This window comes from Pseudorasbora parva, chromosome 14 (assembly GCF_024679245.1).
Source record: "Pseudorasbora parva isolate DD20220531a chromosome 14, ASM2467924v1, whole genome shotgun sequence".
NCBI lineage: Eukaryota > Metazoa > Chordata > Actinopteri > Cypriniformes > Gobionidae > Pseudorasbora > Pseudorasbora parva.
This window is the reverse complement of record NC_090185.1, coordinates 19,430,973-19,456,855: the sequence shown is the minus strand read 5'-3', so window position 1 is coordinate 19,456,855 and position 25,883 is coordinate 19,430,973. Positions and strand designations below refer to the sequence as shown.

The 25,883-nt window shown below is 35.2% G+C and overlaps 1 protein-coding gene across 1 annotated transcript in view; it reads left to right on the top strand.

The window, feature by feature from the left end:
- Nucleotides 1-377: 377 nt before the first annotated feature.
- The window catches only part of lrp1ba (low density lipoprotein receptor-related protein 1Ba), a 334,663-nt gene continuing 309,157 nt past the window's right edge, over nucleotides 378-25,883 (top strand). The window contains exon 1 of the mRNA XM_067415030.1: nucleotides 378-618. Within this exon, the coding sequence (XP_067271131.1) occupies nucleotides 534-618 (85 nt within the window). The 5' untranslated portion in view covers nucleotides 378-533. The remainder of the gene's footprint in view (nucleotides 619-25,883) is intronic.

Genomic DNA, 25,883 nt, shown 5'->3' with positions numbered 1-25,883 from the left:
TGTCTATCTATCTATCTATCTATCTATCTATCTATCTATCTATCTATCTATCTATCTATCTATCTATCTATCTATCTATCTATCTATCTATCTATCTATCTATCTATCTATCTATCTACCGTCCACCACATGCATAATCTAATCTCTCATTATTTAGTGTTGTGAATCTTTCTCTCTATCCCCTCTCCCCCTCTTTCACCCCAACCGTCGTCCTCTCTCTCTCTCTCTCTCTCTCTCTCTCTCTCTCTCTCTCTCTCTCTCTCTCTCTCTCTCTCTCTCTCTCTCTCTCTCTCTCTCTCTCTCTCTCTCTCTCTCTCTCATCCTACCTCGTTATCCTCAAAGAGGCGCACGCATTCCGTGTTGTCCGTACAGTTACACACACACACACACACACACACACACCTGCGGGAGGAGCTGCGCTGCGGAGCGGAGCGCTGCGGGGCGTGAGACCGGCTTCGCTCACACTCAACTTGGGCATCATCTTCATCGGCGCTGGCGGATAACGGATCTGCTCGGGACTACATCCAGCCACGATGTCCGACTTTATTTTGGCATTTCTGAGCATGTCGGGATTAATTCTGCTGGTTAAAACGCTGACAGTGGCTGGAGCTGAGCAAGGTAAGACATTTCAAACTCTGCTTTATTACCGTTTATTGAAAATTAAATAAAAATAAAAATAACATGCATACCGCTCAAATATCAATAGGTAGCCTATTTTACCATACATAGGCCATGCATTGAAATATACATACACAACTATTGGAATAAAACTTTTGTGTATGTTAGGAAGTATCTATCTATCTATCTATCTATCTATCTATCTATCTATCTATCTATCTATCTATCTATCTATCTATCTATCTATCTATCTATCTATCTATCTATCTATCTATCTATCTATCTATCTATCTATCTATCTATCTATCTATCTATCTATCTATCTGATCTCTAATAGTCTACTGTAAGCCTGGCACACTGACTAAATCAATAAGCATGTCAGTTAAGTTACTTTCTTTTTCCTATAAAGTTAAAGCAAATGTTGTTTTAATTATCTCAAGTTGTAAAAGTAGAGAGACCTTTTGAACTTCGACTCATAAAAAGGTAATCTGACTCTGATGGTTCTTACACCCTCCTTTATCAAGATTCAAGAACCATAGGCTCTTGAGGACCTCATGGAGATGATTGAAGTTCTTGCAGTTCAGGTTTCAGGAGTAGCTACTCCAAAATGCACATTTTGCCTGTCTTATTTAAAATCCCAGATTCACCTCAGATCATTTGTAGAAGCTCAAAGACCTGAGCTGGGTGTGTCAGATAAAGGAAACATTCGGTTCTGGGATCATCCAAGAGCAGAACTGCATCCACAATTGAATGAACCAGAGGATATAAAGTTGTTTGTGGAGCTTGAATAACAGTCAGAATTTCTATTTGTAATAGTTTATGGTTTAACTTTGCGTGTCATTTTGTGGAATAAAAGCATCTGGCTGAGATTGTCTGCTAAACTGTGACTCCCTGATGGCTTTTAAATGCAGTGCCATCTTCGTGTTTTATTAGGAATAATAATGCAGTGTGTTGCACTGATCCATCAGATGCGCATGCAGAACTCTGTATAAATGACAGTGTGTTGTGTTTTCAGCATGAACCGTTTATTGGGTTAATAGCAAATGCAACCGAATGATTCATTTTTAAAAGGCATTACCTCAAACTGCCATCAAAACCAACAATTACCTCAGATATTTTAATAACCCTCATTCTTGGTTTAAAGTGCTTCATGGGTGTTTTAATAGTTTAAAGTGTCCCTTTTAACATTAAATATCATATTTATACTTTATTTTTGGTATCCTTCAAAAGTCCTTTATTTGTCCTCCAAAAAATAATAATTGATTTCCATCTGCAAAGTTTCTCAAATTGACAAATGGCCACGTTTTCTGACAAAAGTTTGCCTAAGTTGTTACCCATTAAAGGGTTAATTCTTCAAAAATGTCTGAATATTGCTTTTGGACTGCATTTGTATACATATATCCCACTTTTTAAAGTAATATTTTTTAGATGTATTCTTTATTTCATCATGATATCCTTCAAACATATGAAAAATAACACATTGATTTTAGTTTCTGTAATTGACAAATTTTGCTTAATTTGATGATACTCTTCAAACGTCCTCCATCAAAAATAATAAACCGAGTTTCTCCTCCTAAGTGTCTGTAATTGACACATTTGTCTGTATTAATATGACAAAGTTTCTGTATTTAAAAAAAAAAAAATTAAGCATAAATCATGACAACAAAGGGTTAATGCTTTACAAATATCTGAATATTGCTTGGTTTGGACTGCATTTTTATACATATTAATCCAACTTTTTAACATGATCAGATTTTGAAGAATTCATTCAAACGTCCTCCATGAAACCATGAAAAGTAATAAAGTGAGTTAATTAATTAAGTTTATGTAATTTGACAAATTTGTCTATTAATTTGACAAAATTTGTGTTTGTATTTTTTTACTGGACGAAATCTAGCCTAATTTATGATCCATAAAGTGTTCATACTTTAATAATATCTAAATAATGATTTTGAACTGTGTTTTTATACAGTATGTTTATACATGATTGATATCATTCAAATGTCCTTAATGAAAATTAAATTATATTAAGTTTCTTTAATTGATAAATTGCAACATTTGACTAGTAATTCAACAAAGTGTTAATGCTTTAAAAATCTCTAAATATTGTTTTTGACTACATTTGTATACACGCTCTATATATCTATATATCTATATATTATTCTTAATGATATACTTCAAACGTCCCCATGAAAAAGATTAAATTGATTTCATTCTGATAATTTTCTCTTATTGACAAATGGCTGCATTTGACAAAATTCTGCCTAATGTGTTATCTATTAAACGGTTAATGCTTCTGTAATAGCTGAATATAACTTTTGGACTGTGCTTTTATACATATCAGTCTCACTTTTAACATTAAATGTTTCGCGCATATTATATATAAATAGATATCCTTCCAAATTTTGCTTAATGTGTGATCCAACAAAGGGTTAATACCTCAATAATATCTGAATGATACTTTTAGACTGCATTTTTATACACAGGTCTCATTTTTTAACATTAAATATCAGACGTATCCTTCTGCTAAGTTTCTGTAATTGACAAATAGCTGCATTTTTGACAAAATCTAGCCTAATTTAAGATCCATAAAGGGTTAATGCTTTAATAATATCTGAATAATGCTTTTGAACTGTATTTTTTACAGCATGTTTATACATTCTTGATATAATTCAAATGTCCTCAATGAAAAATTGTAATAATTTGATTTCCATCTGCTAAGCTTCTTTAATTGACAATTAGTTTGTGATCCGACAAAGGGTTAATGCTTCAGAAATATCATATTGTTTTTGACTGCATTTTCATACACATATCTCTCTTTTTAACATTATATATCAGATTTATACTTTATCCTTGATTATATATCCTTGAATATTTTGCTTAGTATGTGTTCCAACGAAGGGTTAATTCCTCAATAATATCTGAATAATACCTTTGGACTGCATTTTTATACACGCATCTCCTTTTTTTAACATTAAATATCAGGTGTATCCTTCTGCTAAGTTTCTGTAATTGACAAATGGCTGCATTTTTGATCAAGTCTTGCCTCATTTATGATTCAAGAAAGGGTTGAGGCTTTAACACTATCTGAACAGTGCTTTTGAACTGTATTTGTATTCATTCAAATTCTCAGCAGAACATGAGGATTGACTTGTAAATGAAAATAGATTTACTGCCCATGCTGAAATAAACATTGCATGTAGAGTTTGGTACAAAGGGATGGTGTGAACCAGTTTATTGAGCAGACATTCAATAAACTGTTGACAAAATGTGGTTACCATAAACAAATCAACCAGCGCAACAAGTGCAGATCCCTAAGGGCTCCATTACTGCGACCCGAAAACACTAATGGCCTATAGACTGAATACTTAGCATGGTAAATGTGTCTCTGCCATTGTAATGTAGACTAGAAATTTCCTTTTGGGTTATATATCTATATTTCAGATTGAAAAATGTCTTATTATGAACACTAGACCAGAATTTCCACTTGAAAGCAAAAACCGAACCAATTTTTCTTTCCATTTGATACATGTGATTGTGGAGTTATGTGACCTTCACATCATGGTGCTTGTTTTGTAAGAGTTTATCTTCAGCCAAACCGCTTCATTGTTTGGATGCAATTTCGCAACATGGCAGACAGGAATTAGATTCATTGTAAATGGAATCAGGTGGCGTTGTGGTTCAGGTGCTAATTTTGGCTCTCTGTGCGACTCTGGAAACAATTTCAGGTGAAAAAGGTGTAAATTTATGTAAAGAATGAGGATTTTTGGAATCGGGGGATCGAAATGACTGCTGGTTTCCTGGGATTGGCTTTCGCTGAAAGTCAATGCTGCAATTTTCGTATTGGTTCAACTTGAGTCATGATTCAGCTATGAAAGATATATTGGCTTGTGAAAAGGCTCCCCTCTCGCGCTTTCTGTTTTGGCAGCGTGGGTCTAGTTACCTCAGTTTGGTCTTGGTTTTATAATCCATTACTGAAGTGAAATTATCCTTTTCTGTAGTAATTTTCATTAGGTTTTGGGGCATTAAGCTTCATTAAACAGATCTTAAAAGGACCACAATTTCATGTGAACTTAGACTGCTTGTTTTTGAAAACACATTGTTTGCACATGTTTCTCAGGGTCAGGACTGAGTATTTATTAATAGGAGATGATGTTAAATGTTTTCCAAAATAGATGGTTCATAGCAAAAATACGGCCATGATATTGGACGGCATTGAGTATACCAAAAGGTGTGTTTGGAGTGATAAGGTGTAAATACCTTTTGACAATAAAGCATATGGTAGATTCATGTTTTTGTATAATAATAATAGTATAATATATTAGTGCTGTTGAATGATTAATCACGATTAATTGCATCCAAAATAAAGTGTATTTATATAATGTGTGTACTGTGTATAATTAATATGTATGTATATACACGGATGTATATATTTAGGAAAAATTTCCATTAACCTGTTCAACCTGTTTCAAATTATATATATTTGCGCGCTTCACAACACCCCAACTCTTGATGGAGTCATGGGCGGCCAAGGCTCATTGATGCACGTGGGGAGCGAAGGCTGGGCCGTGTGGTCTGATCAAACAGACGAGCTACTGTAGCTCAAATTCCTCAAGAAGTTAATGCTGGCTCTGATAGAAAGGTGTCAGAATACACAGTTGATCCCAGTTTGTTGCAGCAGACCAGTCAGGGTGCCTAAGGATTGTTGCAGACCATGGACCATGCAGAACAAGCAAATAGTTCAGGAATGGTTTGAGGAGCACAACATAAGTTTGAGTTGTTGACTTGGCCTATGAATTCCCCAGATCTCAATCCAATCGAACATCTGTGGGATGTCCCGAACAAACAAGTCCCACCTCACAACTAACAGGACTTAAAGGATCTGCTGCTATCATCTTGGCGACAGATACCACAGCACACCTTCAGGGGTCTAGTCCATGTCTCAACGGGTTAGGGCTGTTTTGGCAGCAAAAGGGGGACCAACACAATATTAGGAAGGTGGTCGTACAATGTTATGCCTGATCGGTGTGTGTATCTATGTCAATATTGATTTATAAAAAATGAATCAAAATGACTGTTTGAACTGATTCACAGAAAAGGGAGAAAACACAGTTTTAGTACAGCTTTAGTTTGTGTGTGGGTTTTTTTTTCATGGTCATCTTAAGTGTCTGAACTTTGAATTCTGCAGCCTGAGGGTTTCCTCCAGTGCTGTCAGTCAATTCAGCTGCCAACTGGGTGTTCTTCAGCCGGCAGCTCGTTCACACACCTGCTGAAGGTTATGCCTGATGCTTTTGGCTCGAGTATTCCCTCTTCGTGGTTTCTGTCTAGTTTATTATTGTGTATCTTTTAAAAACAAGTATACGCAGCAATATATCTGTAGTTGCGCGATGTAGAGCGCCATACATTTCCCATTCCTCAAACGGCCATGCATAATTTAACGGTATCGTTTATATTTAAGACAGATACGAATGAATGCCAGGCTCACCGGTCGATGATGTAATCCTTGACCTCCAGTTCCTTGCGTCAGTTTGACATAAAAATCATTCAGATGTTAAAGGAGTACAATCCCACCAGTGACTTCTCTGCCAAGAACCATTCGTGTCTCATTTTCAAGTTCTTGTCTACATTGGCTTTTACTCCTAAAACAGAAAAATAATAAAAATAATGATAAAACTTTTGGTGTTCCATTTATTTATTTTTTATTTGTGTGAACTAATTCGATTAAAGAGTTCACCTAAAAATGAAATTTATGTCTATAAACAGTCTATAACGACTCTATAAAGACCCTAATGTCATTCCATGTTCAAATTTGTTCCTTAAATAAAAGCATATGCACACTATTTCTCCTAATTTGGCAAGTTAGGAGCTACTTTTAGACTTAAGATGTTTTGTGAACACGGCTCCAGATCTTCACAAAAATGCTACAACACTGAAAACCCTAATAAGTTGATTTAACTCAATTAATTTGAGTAAACTCGTTCCCTCAATTCAACTGAATAATGGAGTCCAGAGTCCTGCACGGGTCCATTTTTTGAGACCCGCCCCCGCCCGTACCCGCAAGGTTTAGCACCAGATCCGACCCGTGACCCGTGAAAATTTCAAAATTAAATCCGTACCCGCCCAGACCCGTTAATATTTGGCCCGTTACCCGACCCGTGCCCGCGATAAATCACACACGCTAAAACATTCAAATTAAAATGCTTTATTTTTTTATCCTACACCTCTCTCAACATCAACAGCGTCATGAATGGGCTAATGAAACAGGCAAAAGTGCCTTTAAAGACTCATTGTCAACAATTTCATATAGCTACTCCACTCACCAGCTTTACTTTTACTTCATCCATTGCTACTCCTGCAACGCTCGCTCCTTCTGCGCTACGAGAGGCATCAACTAAAGTTTCAATGTCGCAGTGGTGGTGACGTGATGGGTCAAATGGTATATCATTGTTGCGTGTATGTGTAATGGTAATTTGGACATAGAAATTGTAATAGCCTACAATATGTTGGATGGGGGAAGAAGGAGCTGGGAACCAGCGAACATTTAAAAGACTTAACCAAACAAAACGAAAGTAACGTGAGTAGCCCTTCATGGACATCTCCCATGCGCACACGCATAATAAAACGTAAACACAACTCAACGTCAAATCCAGGTCTGGTGATCTCTCGTCCTTATATGCTTCCGAGCTCCCTCAGAGGACTCGAGACCGGTGTGGCTCGCAGGTGACGCTAATTCACAATCACGCCCTGGTCTCTCTCGCTCTCGCTCTCGCGTTAACTTTGCCACAGAAATATTGCACATATTTTTCATCCGCCCATCCGCGCTACTACCCGCCCGCACAGAGTTAATTATCCGCCCGCATCCCCGCCCGTGAATTTTATAAATGTCATAATCCACCCGTTTTAGCCACTTTTATGCGGGTACCCGCGGATACCCGCGGGTACCCGACCCGTTGCAGGACTCTGATGGAGTCTCCCAAAACTTGTATATTTAAGTTCACTTAACTTGGTGCTCACGTTCACTGTACTTAAATTAAGTTAACATGGTACAACAGTTCAGTACACCATGCTGGGTTCTACCAATCAAAACATCACCATGGGTCCCAACATGCATTGCGGCATGAATAAATTATGCATCTAAATTGTGACAAATTTTCTTTGATTCTTACTATTTCCTTTTGCTATTTTGTTCTGATGTTTTTGTAGCTTGTTTTATGTTTAGGGTTGCTCTGTTTACCAGAATTTTTTTTTTTTTTTTGATTGTCACCATTTTAGAGATTCATAAGCCGATTCTTGATGTGTGTGTGTGTGTGGGTCTAACTAATGCCATTTAAACTTTTAGTGCAGATAATAATTAAATAAATACATTGTTCAATACCACAACTGTGAAGGATCTCATGGCTATTAATATTTTAAAACTATTATAAACCACTTTGACAATTAGAGCATTAGACTCTGCATGATATCAAGGATTTTGTTAATACCTGATGATGTTTTCTCTTGACTCTTTGTTCCTTAACAAATGTGTCTCACAAACACAAAGCAGCCAGATGACTATTAATATTACACAGGCAAGGGTCAAGAGCCCAACTAAAGCAAACACTGATCTCCATCATGGTGACTTTAAACGAAACCATTATTTTCATTAAAACAGAAATAAAGTCAATCTGGTTAGTTATAAGTTAGTTCACATATTATTGTTAGGTTTAGTAACTTACAATTTTTGTTTTACTTAATTTGAATCAGCAACAGACGAGGCGAAAAGGACCGGCTTTTATAAATGTCCTCCAATCCGTGAATTAGTTCTCGTTGCCAGACAGAACTCCTTGAATGGCCAATCACATCAAAGCAAGACCAGAGTGAGCTTTTTTATGATTAATTATGATTTTGAGTTCATACAACTTGAAATCTTAAGTTATACTAACTTATGTTTTTAGACTAAACTAATAATATTTAGTCAAGATTACTTGATTTGTTTAAGTAAAGACAGCATTAGGGTTTACAGTGGGAAAAGTAAGTTTCATTTTCGCTTGAATTCTGCATGATCTCTGAGATGCGCACAATGTAAAATAATATTTAAAAAATAAGTTACTTGGTTGCCTTAATTTTGAGTCCATTGAAAAAAAAAGGTTAATTCAATGAACATTTTTTTGAGAATCGACAACCTTTGTTAAAATATTATTAAAAGATTTTGCAAGCATGGGTAATTGTGTGTTTTATTTGTGATGATGCAGTGAAACATGCCAAATTGTGCTATTTTCATGATTTATAAAAAAAAAATGTGTGTGGTTCAGATACATTAATATTTAGAGTTTCTATTTATTAAATCAATTTCCTTCATTGTATCAACTCAAATTTTTAATTTCAATAAACTCACAAATTTAAGGCAAGGTTACTTATTTTTTTAAGTTAAACCAACATTTTTTTTTACAGAGCACATGCTGGAGTCTTACAATTAGCTGAACCTACACTACTTTAATTAGTGACACTTAGCCTACTTTCTAAAAAAAATCTTTGAATATGGCACCATTCTTATTTGAAACATTTTATTTGAATATAGCAACATGAAAAAAATGTTTCAATGTAAATGTAAAAATGTATATAATTAAATCACTCGCAGAGACTCGTGCCCTATCTGCCAATCACTGTGGTCATAGTTAGTAAGCGTGTTGACGTCATCCATAGCAAGGAGATCAACCCACCCCTTCCCTTATCTTAAGACTTCTCTTTCTTCTTTAGTAAAAGTTGCTCTCAGCAGCTTTGTGAATAGGTTTTAAGAGAAAACTCGTAACTAAGAACTTTTACTGCCATTTAGACGAACTCTTAGTGGTAAGATGAAATGTTTTGTGAACACGGCCCTAGATGTCTAATCTCTTCCCACGGAAAACAAATGCCTCTCTTGATGTGAAACTGTGGCGAGAGTTACACCCTGATGGGTACCCACCTGGCTCTGCCCTCCGGGGAGAGGGGGACACAGGGTTTAAAGACTCGCCCGTCTGGGGCTCGCCCTCAAATTCCCAACCCCCCCCCCCCCCATGCCTCTTTCTGTGTTGGTCGGCCTAAAAACCTCTGAAAGAGTATGACTCTCAGCAGTGGCTGGTGGCTCACTCGATGAAGAACGCAGGTAGCTGCGAGGACCAATGTGAAATGCAGGGCATATTGATCATCGACACTTCGTGCGCACAGGGTGGCTATGCTATCGATCGGGGCTTTGCGGCTGGAGTGTCATAGGCTCCCCTGGGTCCCTGTCCTCCCCTGTTCCATCTCCTGTTGTGGAGAACCTCAGTCTTGCCTCCAGGGCATGGCAATGCCTTGTCACGTTGAGGGGCCCCGGCGACCTCCTCCGGGACTGCCGATGGCTTAGCTGCTTGCAGCCTGTGAGACGAGCGCCCGGCCATTTGCACACAGGGAGAGAGGGCCTCAGACGGGCTCGCGACAACCTTCGGGACAACTGTGTGTGTTTTATTTCTGATGACGCAGTGAACCATGCCAAATAGTGCTATTTTCATGATTTATCAAATTTTTTATGTGGTTCAGATACAATAATATTTTGAGTTTGTATTTATTAAACAAATTTCCTTCATTGTATCAACTCAAATTTTTAATTTCAATAAACTCAAAATTTTAAGGCAACCTGGGCCCGTATTTCTCAAACATCTTAGAATTACTCACAAGAACACTGCTAAGAATTGACTTGAGAGTAAAAAAAATCTTGGCTCAAAGCTGCGCTTAAGTTAGTTATCAAGCATCCCGATCATACTTTAAGTAAAGTGTAGGACTAAATCTTAAGTGCTAGTCTTAGAGTGGATTTACGACACTTTGCTGTGCCACAAACGGGATTTTGGATGATGTCATAGGCATGAACCAATCACTGAATAGATGTCCTTATTTAAGAATATCCTCAGATAAATTCACATTGAATGGTGAAATTCCTAAGAGGAGTTTACATCCAACACACATTTGACAATAAAGAGTTTTCAAGAGAATACATTATAATATACACATTTTAAATGAAAGATAAGCATGTTTTCATCCATGTCTTAATTAAAAATGTTAAACTGGTGTGCTGTTAACTGACCTGCCTATAGCCTAGATTTTTTTTATAAAATCAGCCACCATGGATTCCAAAAGAAAACCGAAATGGCAGGAGGAAGAAGCGATCGCTACTGCTTGCTGAATTACTCGAACAGTGTTTTTTTTTTTTTTTTAATAAAACCAAACATTAACCAGCGCTGAAAAAGATGATGTCTGCTCTGTCCAAACGATATTGTTTGATTAACTATTTGTCGTCAAATATTCCGAACACATTCGCCCTCTATTGAAAGATTTGCTCACGTCTCTGTCTCCTCAGTGCCATCTCAGCCCCTACTGGCAACTCCTAACCACTTGAGAGACCTCTCGAGCTGTCTTAAATAACTGGGAGAGTAAGAGTGATTCTTAGCTTTAAGAAATTTGATAACTTGCTCTTATACTTAAGTTTGAAAGTAGGAGTACATTTCATGAATTCTCAGCACTTAAGACTAAAATAGCACTTTGAGAAGCTTGAAAAATACGGGCCCAGGTTACTTACTTAAGTTAAACCAACAAAAACCAACAAAATTGTTTTACAGTGCATAATTTAAATGTCATATCTATGAAAGATTTTTGACTGAATAACTCCATTGCATTGTATTTTTTATCTAAATGTTATATTTTATTTAATATGTAATTCTAGAAAATTGTTAGATCTGTTTTAAACTCTTTAGACATGTCTGAAACTTTGGTATGGTTGAAACGATTGAAAAGAAATGTTGAGAGAAAAAATATATATATTTTCAAGAGTTTCAGGCCCTATTTGCACCATTTTTGTGGAAAGTGCCAATTAATTACTGCAAATGCTCATGATTCTGTTTGCAAAGGAAATCATTACTTGGCACGTGACTGGCGTATGAACCGTCGGTTTCAGTGCTAATGGACGATTGTAGTCTTGGAGATGGTTGCAGTTGTGTTTCTAACCCATTAGCGAGAGTAAAAATTCACAGAGAGTGTCTTTGATCCTTGAGATTTATGGAGAGAGACGCCAGTTTTAACTCTCCGCTCATGGGCGTCTTCATGCATCAGCGGATTATGTACTTCACTAAGTTTTCACGGCTATTGCCTAATTGATATTTATGGTCGTATTCCTGGCGCCTAATTTACGTCCATCATATCTCGGTATCTTTTAAAGATGCTGTATTTTGAAATTTGAATATTGTTAATGCTGTGTCATACTGCTGTCCGCTTAAGCAATGGCTAATTAGTCTAGATCTTGAATTCTAGAGTCTGTATAAATCATGTGTGATATTTTTAGTAAAGAATTGCATAAATTGCAGGCAGTACAACAAATACATTCTGTGATCAATGAGTCATGATGTGCTTTTACATTGCTTGAACTCATAAAAAAGTGACTTACTTTGATAAGTTTTATAAATAGATTCAACTCATTTTTTTAAGTGAGTTTAATGTAATTTAAGTTGAAGTCACTTAAACAACCAAAGTTGGTTGTACTTATTTTTTTTAATGGTAATCAGAATGACATAATGATAACTGAGGGTTGTGGTGACATGCAATAATAATAGAAATGTCAATGCCCAAAGTAGAATAAAAAAATAGTGTCAGCATATTTTTCACCGGTTTTGTGGTATATCACTATATAAAATATACTTCTATATCTCTTGTAGCCATCTGTCGAGCTCAGAGAAAGAGGTTTTCTGCTGTCTTGTGTGCTCAAGCTGTCTGATAAATCAAGGATTACTCTGAAGGTTTCAGCCCCGTGTTGGGCGCCAATGACTTTGGAGCCACAAAAGTGTTCTCTTGCACCTGATGTATTGTACTTGAATTTGTTGTTTTCAGTGTGTCAATTTGGGCTTGTTGTGGTTGACAGGGCTAGAGACCAGTCTTTATCGCATTTATTGTTGTTGCGCTCCTTTGAACGCATTTCTGACTTTGTTTGTGCCCTCTTGACTTCATCTGAATGTATTGTATAAAATATGTAGAAAGCAAAGCAGGCCCGAGACTACAAGAGCTGCAAAAATCAAAGGACACGCAGTCCTACTTCCATACCTGCATTTACACTTGACTCCCACACTCGTACACCGCTCTGACGCATTCGATTACATTTGATAGCATCCCTTACTTTCTCTGGTCTGATGTCTTTTCCTGTCAAAAATGCCATGAATATCGAAGTGATGAAAGCAGATGTTTGCAGGATAGGCGGCGTGGTCGGAACCAGTATGAAGCGTCTATAGGCGCGGCGTTTCTCAAAGGCGAAAGCGCTCTGATCTGCCGCTTTTAACTTCGGTGAAGAACAACAGGGGGTCTTTTAAATCCAGATCAGTACTGTCAGTACTTCTGCACAGACACAAATGCGCACAAACCCGCTCATAAGCAGCCGTTAATGCACGCAGACTGTTCAAATGTTATCGTTAACATCAAAGAATTGGTTCAGCCAAAAATTCAATCTATTGTCATTAGAAACCCGTATGTTGTTATTTTTGTCTGCTGAACAATGTCTTTTGAACAATGTTCACACTGCTCTTTTTTTCAACTCTGGGCCCTATTTTAATGATCTACACTCAGGCCAATTATTATTATTAATAACTCAAAAATGATTCAGGCCCTTCATAGATATGACACATTTAAATTAGGTTCGCTTTACTTAAAGGGATTGTTCACTTTAAAATGAATGTCAGTAACCAAACAGTTAACTGGAGCCATGCACTTCCATAGTATTTTTTTTTTTCCTACGCTGGAAGTCAATGGCTCCAGATAACTGTTTGGTTACTGACATTCTTCAAAATATCTTCCCTTGTGTTCAGCTGAAGAAAGAAATACAGGTTTGAAACAACTTGACGGTGAGTAAAGGATGACAGAATTTTCATTTTAAAGTGAACTATCCCTTTAAACAAATCTAGTTTTGACAATTTGTGTTCAATCAAGCTAATATATTTAAAACTGAAGGTCACTTCAGAATTAATTGATTTGTGTTAAAACTACATGAATTATTTGTGCTGACATAACTAAGTAGATCTGTAGTTCTTAGCATGCTTTGCAAGGGACTACAATACAATTAGGGATTAAAAAGTTATTTTATGTGTTTTTCTTTAAAGGGAAATGTTGTTAGTTCATGTAAACTAAGTGTTTAATGTTCAGTTATGTTGGACATTTGAATGAGTTTCTGGAATGTGTTTGAATTCTGTGGTTACCATTGTGCTGAAGAGCGGCGCCTGTGTTTAGGCTGGTGCTTAGTGATCTATGCTAATGTCAGGAGTTACACTAGCTTTTTCTTAGTTTTTTTTAAATATACATTGTGTTTGATGATGAAAGTTTGACACATTCAAAAAAGTCATGTTACAAATATAATTTAATCTGTATTTGATAAAATTGAGTTGATCCAACTCATTACGTTGTCCAAACTTAAGTTGGACCAACTCAATTACATTTCATTGCATGCTACACATATTTATTGGATGGAAAACCTGCCCTCAATTAAATTGAGTTTGTCGAATGCGAATGGTCTGAAGCGTACGCCGCAAGTACACTTAGACCGTGTCAGAATCCACTTTTGCTAGTTTAACAAGGGGTCGTCGCTACAGAGCTTACTGATTTTTATTTGTACTCAAATATTTTACATTCAGAGTAAAAGTGTAAGTACACTGTAAAACATTTTTGTTGTTTTTTTGTTGGTTTAACTTAAAAAAAGTAAGTAACCTGGTTGCCTTAATTTTGAGTTTATTGAAATTAAAAATTTGAGTTGATACCATGAAGAAATCAAGGAAGGATTTATTTGTTTAATAAATAGAAACTCAAAATATTATTGTATCTGAACATCATAATTTTTTCTATAAATCATGAAAATAGCACTATTTGGCATATTTCACTGCGTCATCAGAAAAAAACACACACGATTACCCAATATGCTTACAAAATCTTTGAATAATATTTTAATAAAGGTTGTCGAATCTCTCAAAATGTTCATTGTATCAACTCAAAATTTTAATTTCAATGAACTCAAAATTTAAAGGTAACCAGGTAACTTTTTTTGTCTAATTTTTTTTTAAAGTGTACCATTTGCACCTCAGTATTATTATACATTAACATGATGCAATAATAAAAAAGAGTGTAAATGATTATATTTATTTAATTTGTTCAATGGATGCCGCCTAAATGGGACAATAAAAACCTTCCCCACACCTATCCCTAACCCTACCCAATAAATGCTTTTATAAAACATTTCGTTTGGCACTTTATTTCTACTTTTATAGAACATTTCCTTATTTTTTTATTGAAAGTAAATGCCTTTCTGATGTGATTTGTGATGGGAAAAGGGATGAGGGCGAGCTCCGCAAAAGGTGGATTCGAACCACGGTCGATCGCGTCAAAACCAAGATCCTTAAGCCGTACTGTGTGTTCCCACCAGACGCGACTTGCGAGAATAAACCGTGATATTCGCGCGTAGTTGGACACTTGAACATTTTGAGTTTACTCGCTTCATTGGCGCATGACGTTCACTTCGCGTCATGGAAGGGGCTTCTGCCAAGTGGCTCCAGTCTCGTTGTGAAATGGTTGACATGGATTGTTTTAAAATACGGCAAATAAACTCAATTTGTAGTCTCAGTGTGTGTGTGTGTGTGTGTATATATATATATATAATATAGCTCAAATTGAGTTCAACATTAGTGTTTTTTTTTTTACAATTTACCACATTGTCTGACCTCCTCACTCACTTTCCTCCAAGCAAGATGCTTTTTATTTATATTTTTATAAAGTATGAATATGTATTGCATAGCTCCTGGTATCAACATATAATTTTGTCCTCATCATCATCACTAGAAAGCTCCTGATTGGTTAACGGAGCTCAAATATCTGCCAGTGGTCAGATTTTTCAACACGTGTCAATTGCAAACTCGGCTATAGCTTAGCTAATTTAATAAATGCTAACTTTTTAATTAGTACCAAAATTATTTGATGTCATTATCATAGCAATTGATGAATGAGTAAAGCAACAGAGCATTTACTATATACAGTATCTGTTCTCAAATATTACAGCATAAAACACTACTAAATCTCCCACTTAACATTAATCTTGCACAAAAAAAAACAAAAAAAAAACATCACATAACACTTAATTTTAGGAGTTAGTCTCCCTTACGAGTGCCATGGCAAAGCATGTTGGGAAATGGAATTACCAGCCAATTCTCTTAATGAGTAATGAGTGTGTTTTGGGCATAACGTGCAATAAACCAATTAGAGTGCTTAAACATGCATAGTCTGGGACTCACTGTAATGCTACAAAAGAATGAATTAGTTTGAGTAGGGAAAACTGAAATTAAACAAATTAGTTTAAACAAATTAACTTTTTATTAGTATATAAAACTTTCTTTACTTTTGAGTTCACAAAACTGACACATTTAAGTAATCATAATTGTTTCATTGTTTTGAGTTTTATGAACTTGTTTCTTTTTCATTTAGAAAAACCTACATTTTTTTTCTGAAACAGGGCTGGGATACTTTTTGCCATTATACTCGAAAGGTAGAGTAACTTCTAAAGTGAAGTGTTATGTTTTTGTGCAAGATTAATGTTAAGCTGGACGATTTTGGTATAGTGTTTAATGTTCCGCCATGCTAATTCTGAAGAGTTTCTGTTATGTTTTTTTTGTTTTTTTTTTTTTGAGAGGTGGATTTACCACCATGGCGAGGAGTGGAGCATGAGCTTGATTTGAGAACAGATATATGTTAAATGCTCTGCCTTACTCTTTCAGCAATTGCTATGCTATGCTAATGCTAAAGCTTTGTGTTACTACTTGAAGTTAACATTTACCGACTTGGATAGATACATTTATAGCCAAGTTTCCAAAAATAAAAAAATAAAAAAATTGAGATTAACACAGTGAAATAAAAATCTGCAAGTTCTGCTTGCTTAAAGGTGCCATCTGTAAAAATTGAGGTAAAAATATCCAAAAAATGACCTACACGCATCAAAAGAATGAGAAGAAATAAGGGCGATGAAGTCATTAAAAAAATGTCAAGTTATAGTGCTGCAGAGATATCAACCTTAATTAGCAGTAGCATTACTAGCCCCGGCCCGACAGGTGTCGTAATACCAGTCTCAGCCATGGGAGGCGGTATACGGGCAACATAACCACCAGCCAACCTGGCGTACTTGAACCTGATGTCAATCGTGTGGAAAGTACAGCCCACTACTTCAGTTCAGTTCAGGGAAGAGAGAGGACGGATGTCCGAAGCCCTTGGCCCCTTAAATGCATCTGATATAATAAAAATAGCTGTTTTTACCTGACCGGAAAAAGCAATTTTCCAATCCGTGTTTTTGTCTTAAGCCGGGTGCACACTGTGCGATTTTGGCCACGATTTGGCCGTCTAGGACAAATTTAGGAAATCCTAAAAGATTCCTCAGATCCTAGGCTAAAATCTGAGGTCTTTGGTCGTTAGTTTGACATGTTCACCGGCAGCCGATTAATGAGCGCCGCGATCAAATTTTACCTCAGACGAAATTCTGGCAGTGTCAGAAGATTTGGCACACAATCCTGCAGTGTGACTTCTCCTACGACGACAGTCAAATATCTCGGTTTTTCAAGACAAACTATGACCAAAACGAGAGCTAGAAATGTATTTGTAGCCAGCATTTCAGTCCCGCGTGTAATGCAGCTCACTGTCACTGAACGCGACATTCATTGATGATATAAAGCTCCGGGTGAGTTTTCTTGCGCGCGTCCGTTTTTAGCGCGCCTTCACTATCGTGCAGTCTGACATTAATGTCAACTGAGATCTTACAGTGTGACACGGGGATCATGTTCGTACAGTCTGACAAGGGACATTCGCAAAGGATTTTGAAAAATCGCACAGTGTGCAGGACCCATTACCCTGAATCATTATGGTACACTTATAATAAGTATTTATATTGGGACTATTTCAGGCCAGACTGGTAGTACCGCTGCGGAGGAGCACAGTCCCTGCGTGATCCGCCATAGACATAAACTGAGAGAAGTAGCTCCGGCTGCAATGTTCTTCCACAAGATGCATGCAGTTCTGTTTATTAACCACTAGAGTGCAAAAAGTTACGGACTGCAGCTTTAACTTTACAAAATCGTGATGTAACCGATTACCTCAATTCTTTTGAGTTTTGCCAACTTTTTGGGGTTTAAAGTGTAGACATACGCCTCGTTTATTAATCAAACATATTAAACGAGGGAATAAGAACGTTTTATTCTCTGATTTCTCAGTCAGAACAATGCTGTCAAGTGAGGTTATAGTCTGTGTTCAAATATTACCTTTAATATATATTTAGAGAATGAAGGTGCCGTGCGTATGAGATTCAGATGTCTTCGGGAGTGCTGCCTGTGCTGGCTGGTTTAATGAGAAAAAAACATCACAAAATGATGATTGATTTATTAAATCCACATCAGCACAAGCAGATCAAATGGGGCAGTCTTTATTTGCGTATCATCGATGCGATTCAATATTCTGCACGTTTTGTATGATGGAAATTCTAGAGCAAAAACCCTGCATGCATTTAATAACTTTGAATGTTTTTTTTTTATTTATTATTTGAGTAGGTGTGAATGAGTCTGTATCCAGCAGGTTAAAATGGCCTGACAGTCCCACGCTCTTCTCTCTGAATGCGGTTCGGTGGTTTTCCTGTCGTAAGTCTTTCACGTAGCAGAGGCCAAAACAACAACTCAGCCCGACTAATAAAGACACAGCTCTATTGACTATAAACCGAGGGGCTATAAATCCTATAAACGCTTAATAGAGTCCGTTATAGATTCCCAACGACGTCTGCAGCATGCGCTCGTGCCAAATGACAAAACAATACTTAGTAGAGGGCAATATCTCAAAGCAAAAAAGACACATCTTTTAGGAATCATTAGTTAGTTTAGCAGTGTAGCTGATTTTGTGATCAAATATGTGTTATTCTCTAACTAGCTGCTATCTACCATTTTCTAAATGTGCTATCACTGCAGCACCGGTATTTACAGTAAAACATATATTTTTCATACATTTATTTAGTTATTTTTATTTATGTGTCAGCTACTATTCATTCATTCATTCATTCATTCATTCATTCATTCATTCATTCATTCATTCATTCATTCATTCATTCATTCATTCATTCATTCCCTTGCTTGCTTTGTTGGTTTGAGCAAAATATTGCCATGGACTTGTTTAGTGTATTTTAAAAATGAAATTTGAATGTTTCATATGCATTTATGCTGTTATTTTATTTATTTAGAACAATTTGATGCCATGGACTTGTATATTTTTTGTATTTGATTTGATTTATTTTTAAATCTATCATGTATATACTGTTAGTCATGCAAGTTATCTTATAACTTGTTTCTTTTTTCAATCTATTTTTATTTGAAAGTGTCATGCACATGTTTGTTTTTTATTTATTATGTCTATTTTATTTTAACTTTATTTAATGTTTCATATCCGCAACTTTGTTTGTTTGTTTGTTGTAATTTGATCTAATGGAGTGTAATGTTCTCTTATGTGTCATTTTATCTGTTTATATTTGAATGTGTCATTTGCATGTACATACTTGTTTGTTTTTTATTTGTTTTTTATTTGTTTGTTTGGAGCAATGCAATGTTATGTTATTTTATTTTAACTTTGTTATTTTATGTTTCATATGTGTCTGTTTATTTATTTGTTTGTTTGTTTGTTTGTTTATGTTTGTTTATGTGTTTATTTATTGTCATGTAATGGAATGATATATTATTCTATTTTTAGAAAATTAAATGTTTCACATGTTTCACATGCATGTACATATTTATTATTACATGTTGTTTATTTGTTTATTTATTTGTTTGTTTGTTTATTTATTGTCATGTAATGGAATGATATATATTTTTTCTATTTTTATTTATAAATGTTTCACATGCATGCACATATTTATTATTACATGTTGTTTGTTTGTTTGTTTGTTTGTTGTCATGTAATGGTATATTTTTTCTATTTTTATTTAAATGTTTCACATGCATGTACATATTATTATTTGTTGTTTGTTTGTTGTTTATTTGTTTATTTATTTTCGCATGTAATGGCATGATATATATTTTTTCTATTTGTATTTAAATGTTTCACATGCATGTACATATTTATGATTACATGTTGTTTATTTAATTATTGCATTATGCAATTTTAACTATTTTATTTAATGTTTCATATGTGCACATTTATTTGTTTGTTTGTTTGTTTTTACCTTCAACCAGCTACAATTCATTTTAATCATGTGCTAAATGTGTTAAAAAAGTGTAATAATGAAATGGTGGTTGTCAGTGGGCCTTATTCATAAAACATGAGAAGTATGTTCATAAAACCATTCTTACCGATGCTCCCATTTATTTCAATGGGGCGATTTACAATACAAACCCATCAATAAATTTAAATTAAATGATCTATACATTTTTAGCATATAAAAAGTTTGTTTCCTTGTTTCATGTTGACGTTTTTTGGTGTCAGACTTTTTGAGTTTGAATCCGGTGCCTTGAAAAGCCATTAAGCTCAATAATTACCTTCCCTCTGCCGTTCAGCTTCTACTCACTGACGTGCAAAATTATGACAGTGATGTATTACTGTATTCTTTTGCACATTAGTGCATGTCGCTTTCCCCTGAACTGTCGCTAAGTTAAAAGAAACGTGGATGACCTGAGAATTTGTGCCAGAATCAGTAGCACATTCAGCCGGTGTGATTTTTGCCCATGACATTATTGCTTTGACAAACACTGTGTTGTTTTTACCTGTACAGCTGTACTGTCATCTCTGCAGTATCGTTGCGTAATGAGGCTGCTGTACACAGACACAAACTGAACACAGTCTCACTATACGCCCCCATGACATGCTTATGTTACACTGCTGATCCCCTAACAAGCTTACCGGACATGTTTGACCCGCTGGGCTCCTCCAGTTGAATATCAGAATATAATATTACCGTGGTTTTATCTCAGAGATTTAGAAATATTTATCAAGCGTTACCTGTGTTTGCAAGTATTCAGTATTGTATTCAGGTAGTTTCTGTATTAATATAGCCTATATAAAGAAACAACTGCATATTTTATACAAACACACACACACGCGTCTGTTTCACTATCATTGTGGGCACTCTCCATAGATGTAATGGTTTTTATACTGTACATAATATACATTCTATCCCCTTACACTGCCCCTGCCCCTAAACCTACCCATCACAGGAAACATTCTGCATTTTTACTTTCTAAAAAAAACTCATCCTGTATGATTTATAAGCATTTTGAAAAGTGTGAACCGCTGGCTGGTCCCCACAATGTAGGTGATCAAGGGCACGCACCCCCCCCCCCCCCCATTTTTTTTATTTGTTTATCTATGCATGGCAAGTTAATGCCATTTTTATTTTATTCTATCTGATTTTTCTGTAAATTTGCCACACAAATATAGTTAGTTAGCTAGTTAGTTAGTTATGCTCTTGTATATTGTTTTATTACATTTTTTATTTAACTTTCCCTTTTTTCATTTAAATTTCATGTCATTTACTTTGTTTATTTCTTTAGTTTTTTCCAGAAAAATTAGGTTTCACTAAATGAAAAGAGCAAGTTCATAAAACTAAAAAAAAAAATCAGATTACTTAAATGTGTCAGTTTTGTGACGAAAAGTAAAAGTACAAAAGTAAAGAAAGTCTGTATACTAATAAAAAGTTAATCTGTTTAAACTAATTTGTTTCCTTTCAGTTTTACCTACTCAAACCAAATGATTATGTTGAGCTTTACAGGCTTAGTTAGTTTTAACAATTTGAGGCAGACTTTTTAGATTTTTTTAATAATATGTCAAAATTAAATGTCATTGCTGTTCACTTGTATTTATTTTATTTTAACTAACATTTCTTTAAAACTGTCATGCAAATATTACATTACATAACAACATAACATATAACATAACATAACAACATAACACAAAACATAACATATAAAAACATAGCATAACATATAACATAACATATAACATAACATAACATATAACATAATATAACAACATAACATATAACATAACATAAACATAACATATAACATAACATAAAAACACAACATAACATATACCATAACAACATAACATAACATATAACATAACATAACAACATAACGTCATTTAACATAACATAACAACATAACATATACCATAACATAAACATAACGTATAACGACATAAAAACACAACATAACATATACCATAACAACATAACATAACAGCATAACATAACAACATAACATAACATATAACATAACATATAACATATAACATATAACATAACATAACATAACATAACATAACATAACATAAAAACATAACATAACAACATAACATAACATATAACATAGCATATAACATAACATAACATATAACATAACAACATAACATATAACATAATATATAACATAGCATAAAAACATAACATACCATATAACATAACATAACAACATAACATAACATAAAAACACAACATAACATAGCATAACATACAACATAACATAACAACACAACATAAATAACATATAACATAACATATAACATAACATATAACATAACATAAAAACACAACATAACATAACATAACATAAGATAGCATAACATATAACAACATAACATATAACATAACATATAACATAACATAGCAACATGACATATAACAACACAACATAACATAAGATAACAACATAACATATAACATAACAACATAACATATAACATAACATAAGATAGCATAACTAACAACATAACATATAACATAACATAACAACATAATAACATAAAATATAACATATAACATAACATAAAAACACAACATAACATAGCAACATGACATATAACAACACAACATAACATAAGATAACAACATAACATATAAAATAACAACATAACATATAACATAACATAAAAACATAACATAACATATAACAACATAACGCAACATAACATAGCATATAACATAACAGCATAACAACAACATAACATATAACATAACATATAACATAACAACATAACATATAACATAACAACATAACATAGCATAACATAGCATAACATAGCATAACATAGCATAACATAGCATAACATATAACATAACAACATATAACATAACATATAACATAACAGCATAACATAATAACATATAACATAACATAACAACATAACATATAACATAGCATAACATATAACATAACATATAACATAGCATAAAAACATAACATAACATATAACATAACATAACATATAACATAGCATAACATATAACATAACAACATATAGCATATAACACATAACATAACATATAACATAACATAACATATAACAAAACAACATAACATATAACATATAACAAACCATAACATAACACATAACATATAACATAACATAGCATAACATATAACAACACAAATATATGTTCCTGTCTCAAATGTACAACTGTGTGAATCTTCTCTGAGTAACATTAATTTAAGTCTCCACCTGGGATTAAACCATCTGACCGTTGCATTTCCAGCCGAAAGAACCACTAGTTGAGACCCTCCACTTGTTTATTTCTCTTCAGACTCTCTGTATTGTTCTATTGTTCTGTTGTACATATTAAGTAAAGAGCCATAATCCGTCTCGAGGGGCTTCGAGACAAAAGTGATAGATATTATCATCCTAAAACTCCCTTAAGGCCTAATCTGATAAATAGCACATTCATATCATGCCATCGATCGGCTGTTTACGCTGGCAGGAGCGCAGAATCGATGAGCGAGAGGTTTGGGCTAATGTCCTTGTGAACTGACAGGATGGTGTTGTGCTTGTGGAATCTCTCAGACCTGGTGGCTGTCGAAGGCTGAAAAGTGCTTATTTTAGCAGTTTATCATCAGTGATATCTCTAGGATGAAGCATTATAATCAGATGCGTATTGACTGAATTATCGCAGAAAGAAAAAAAAACTGCCGGTTTTCCCACAATGCCTGAGTGATAATTGGATTTGGAGCTTGAAGTATTTTTTAATTATGCTTGTTTCTTTTGAATTAAGGCTAATGCTTCCGTGTTATTGCTCAATGTACAGTTCTAAACGGCGGGTCGCTGCACATTTCTTTAGCTGGTGTATTGATGGACATCTTTTGTGGCTTTCTTAATGGTGTTGTAAAATGTCTTTAGAGTAATTGCTACATTTCGAACACGTAACCTGTAAGTATATCAACCTGACCTCAATTAATTTGTCACCTCTAATATTGCTCTCACGAACCTTTTCACCGTTAAGTGAACACGTTGGCTAATTTTCATTAAAATCACATTAAAATGACACATTAAAAGTTAAAATGCTTTCTCATTCCTACCGCAATAATGAAGCTTTTCTTTACTTTTTAAAGGGATAGTTCAACCAAAAGTATGACTTTTTTCCATTAAACATTGAGATTGAGAAATATCTTCTTTATTATTTATTTATGACTTATAGTAATCAAAGTTTTATATATATATATATATATATATATATATATATATATATATATATATATATATATATACACACACACTGATAAGGCATAACATTATGATCTAATATTTTTTTGACAAGTGGCGAACTGTGATGTCTACCTGACTGGGTCAGATCATTTTCAAAACTGCAGCTCTTGTGGGGTGTTCCCGGTGTGCAGTGGTCAGTCTCTATCAAAAGTGCTCCAAGGAAGGAACAGTGATGAACCTGCGACAGGGTCATCATGGGTGGCCAAGGCTCATTGATGCACGTGGGGAGCGTAGGCTGGCCTGTGTGGTCCGATCAAACAGACGAGCTAGAAGTTAATGCTGGTTCTGATAGAATGGTGTCAGAATACACAGTGCATCACAGTTTGTTGCGTATGGGGCTGTATAACCGCAGACCAGTGAGGGTGCCCATACCGACCCCTGTCCAACGCGAAAGTGCCCACAGTGGGCACGTGAGCATCAGAACTGGACCATGGAGCAATGGAAGAAGGTGGCCTGGTCTGATGAATCACATTTTCTTTTACATCATGTGGATAGCTGGGTGCGTTTGTGTTGCTTACCTGAGGAACACATGGCACCAGGATGCCCTGAACTTATTAGTTTAGGAAACCACAGCACACTAGTGGTGTAGTGGAGTTCATTAGGAAGGTGGTCCTAATGATGGAAGGTAAATTTACATATACATTTTTTTTAAAGATTGTGCCTGTTGCTTCGCCTAGAAATCTAGACGCACCCTAGCGGCAGCAAATCTAACCTGTCCGCGAGTGTCGTCTAGCAACTCTCAATACCCTTCTGAGCTGTAATCGCCTAACTCTTGCGGGGCCAATCACATCGTGTATAGAGTCGGTGGGCGGGGCCATAATTACAACGGCCGAGTTGCGCTTGCGTGCTTCTAGTAAACACAGAAACTGGCGAACGGCGGTCTTTCGAATCAGCTTTGACCGCGACTCTGGAAGACTTGGAGTTAAGCTTTTCTCTGAGAAAAGAACAAAGAACGGAACTGAAGTCATTCTTAAAAAGGAAAGATGTGTTCAGAGTTTAGCCGACCGGATACGGTGAATATTTAATCTATCAACAAGCTCTGTTTCACCTTCGTTGCTCTGGTTGGTGTAGCTCTATCCTATCGCGTGCAGTGGGAGTTTGAAAGACAACCGTGTATCCGCCCCTCGGATTGAGCTCTGCCAATGGTGAGTTTCCAGACCAAACATCTTGATGTGGGTCTGGCTTGTCAGGCTACCTGTTGCTCTGAATGGGAAATTAAACTTTCACATTTAAAAAAAAAAAAAAGAACAAAAAAGAATGCAGTATGTGATTTTGCATACAATCCAGCTTTGCACCCCAAAAAAAGAAGAAGGTGTTTTTCACTGATAACACTGATAATCCCCCCCTTCAGTAAACTGACAATCACTTTGACTGGATTATTGAATCAGTGAGTTGAACTCAAGAATCGGATGGATGAATGAACGAATCATTCAGACCAGTGTTGTGAACTGAATCAACGGATGACTGAAAAGATCTTGTCTGATACTTGTCTGACATTCTTATGGTTCTTGTTGACCAATTAGACGTGATTCTTTATTCACAACCAATCAAATGGCATTTAACTTTGACAGTCAAAATACAATGTGCAATAAAATGTGAATTTTGTTTTTTAAATGTGTTCCATTTTAATTAGTAATAATAAAAAATATTCATAGATTCTATAATAAATTCTAGTAATATAATACATTCTAAAAATTATGTATTTTAATTATCAT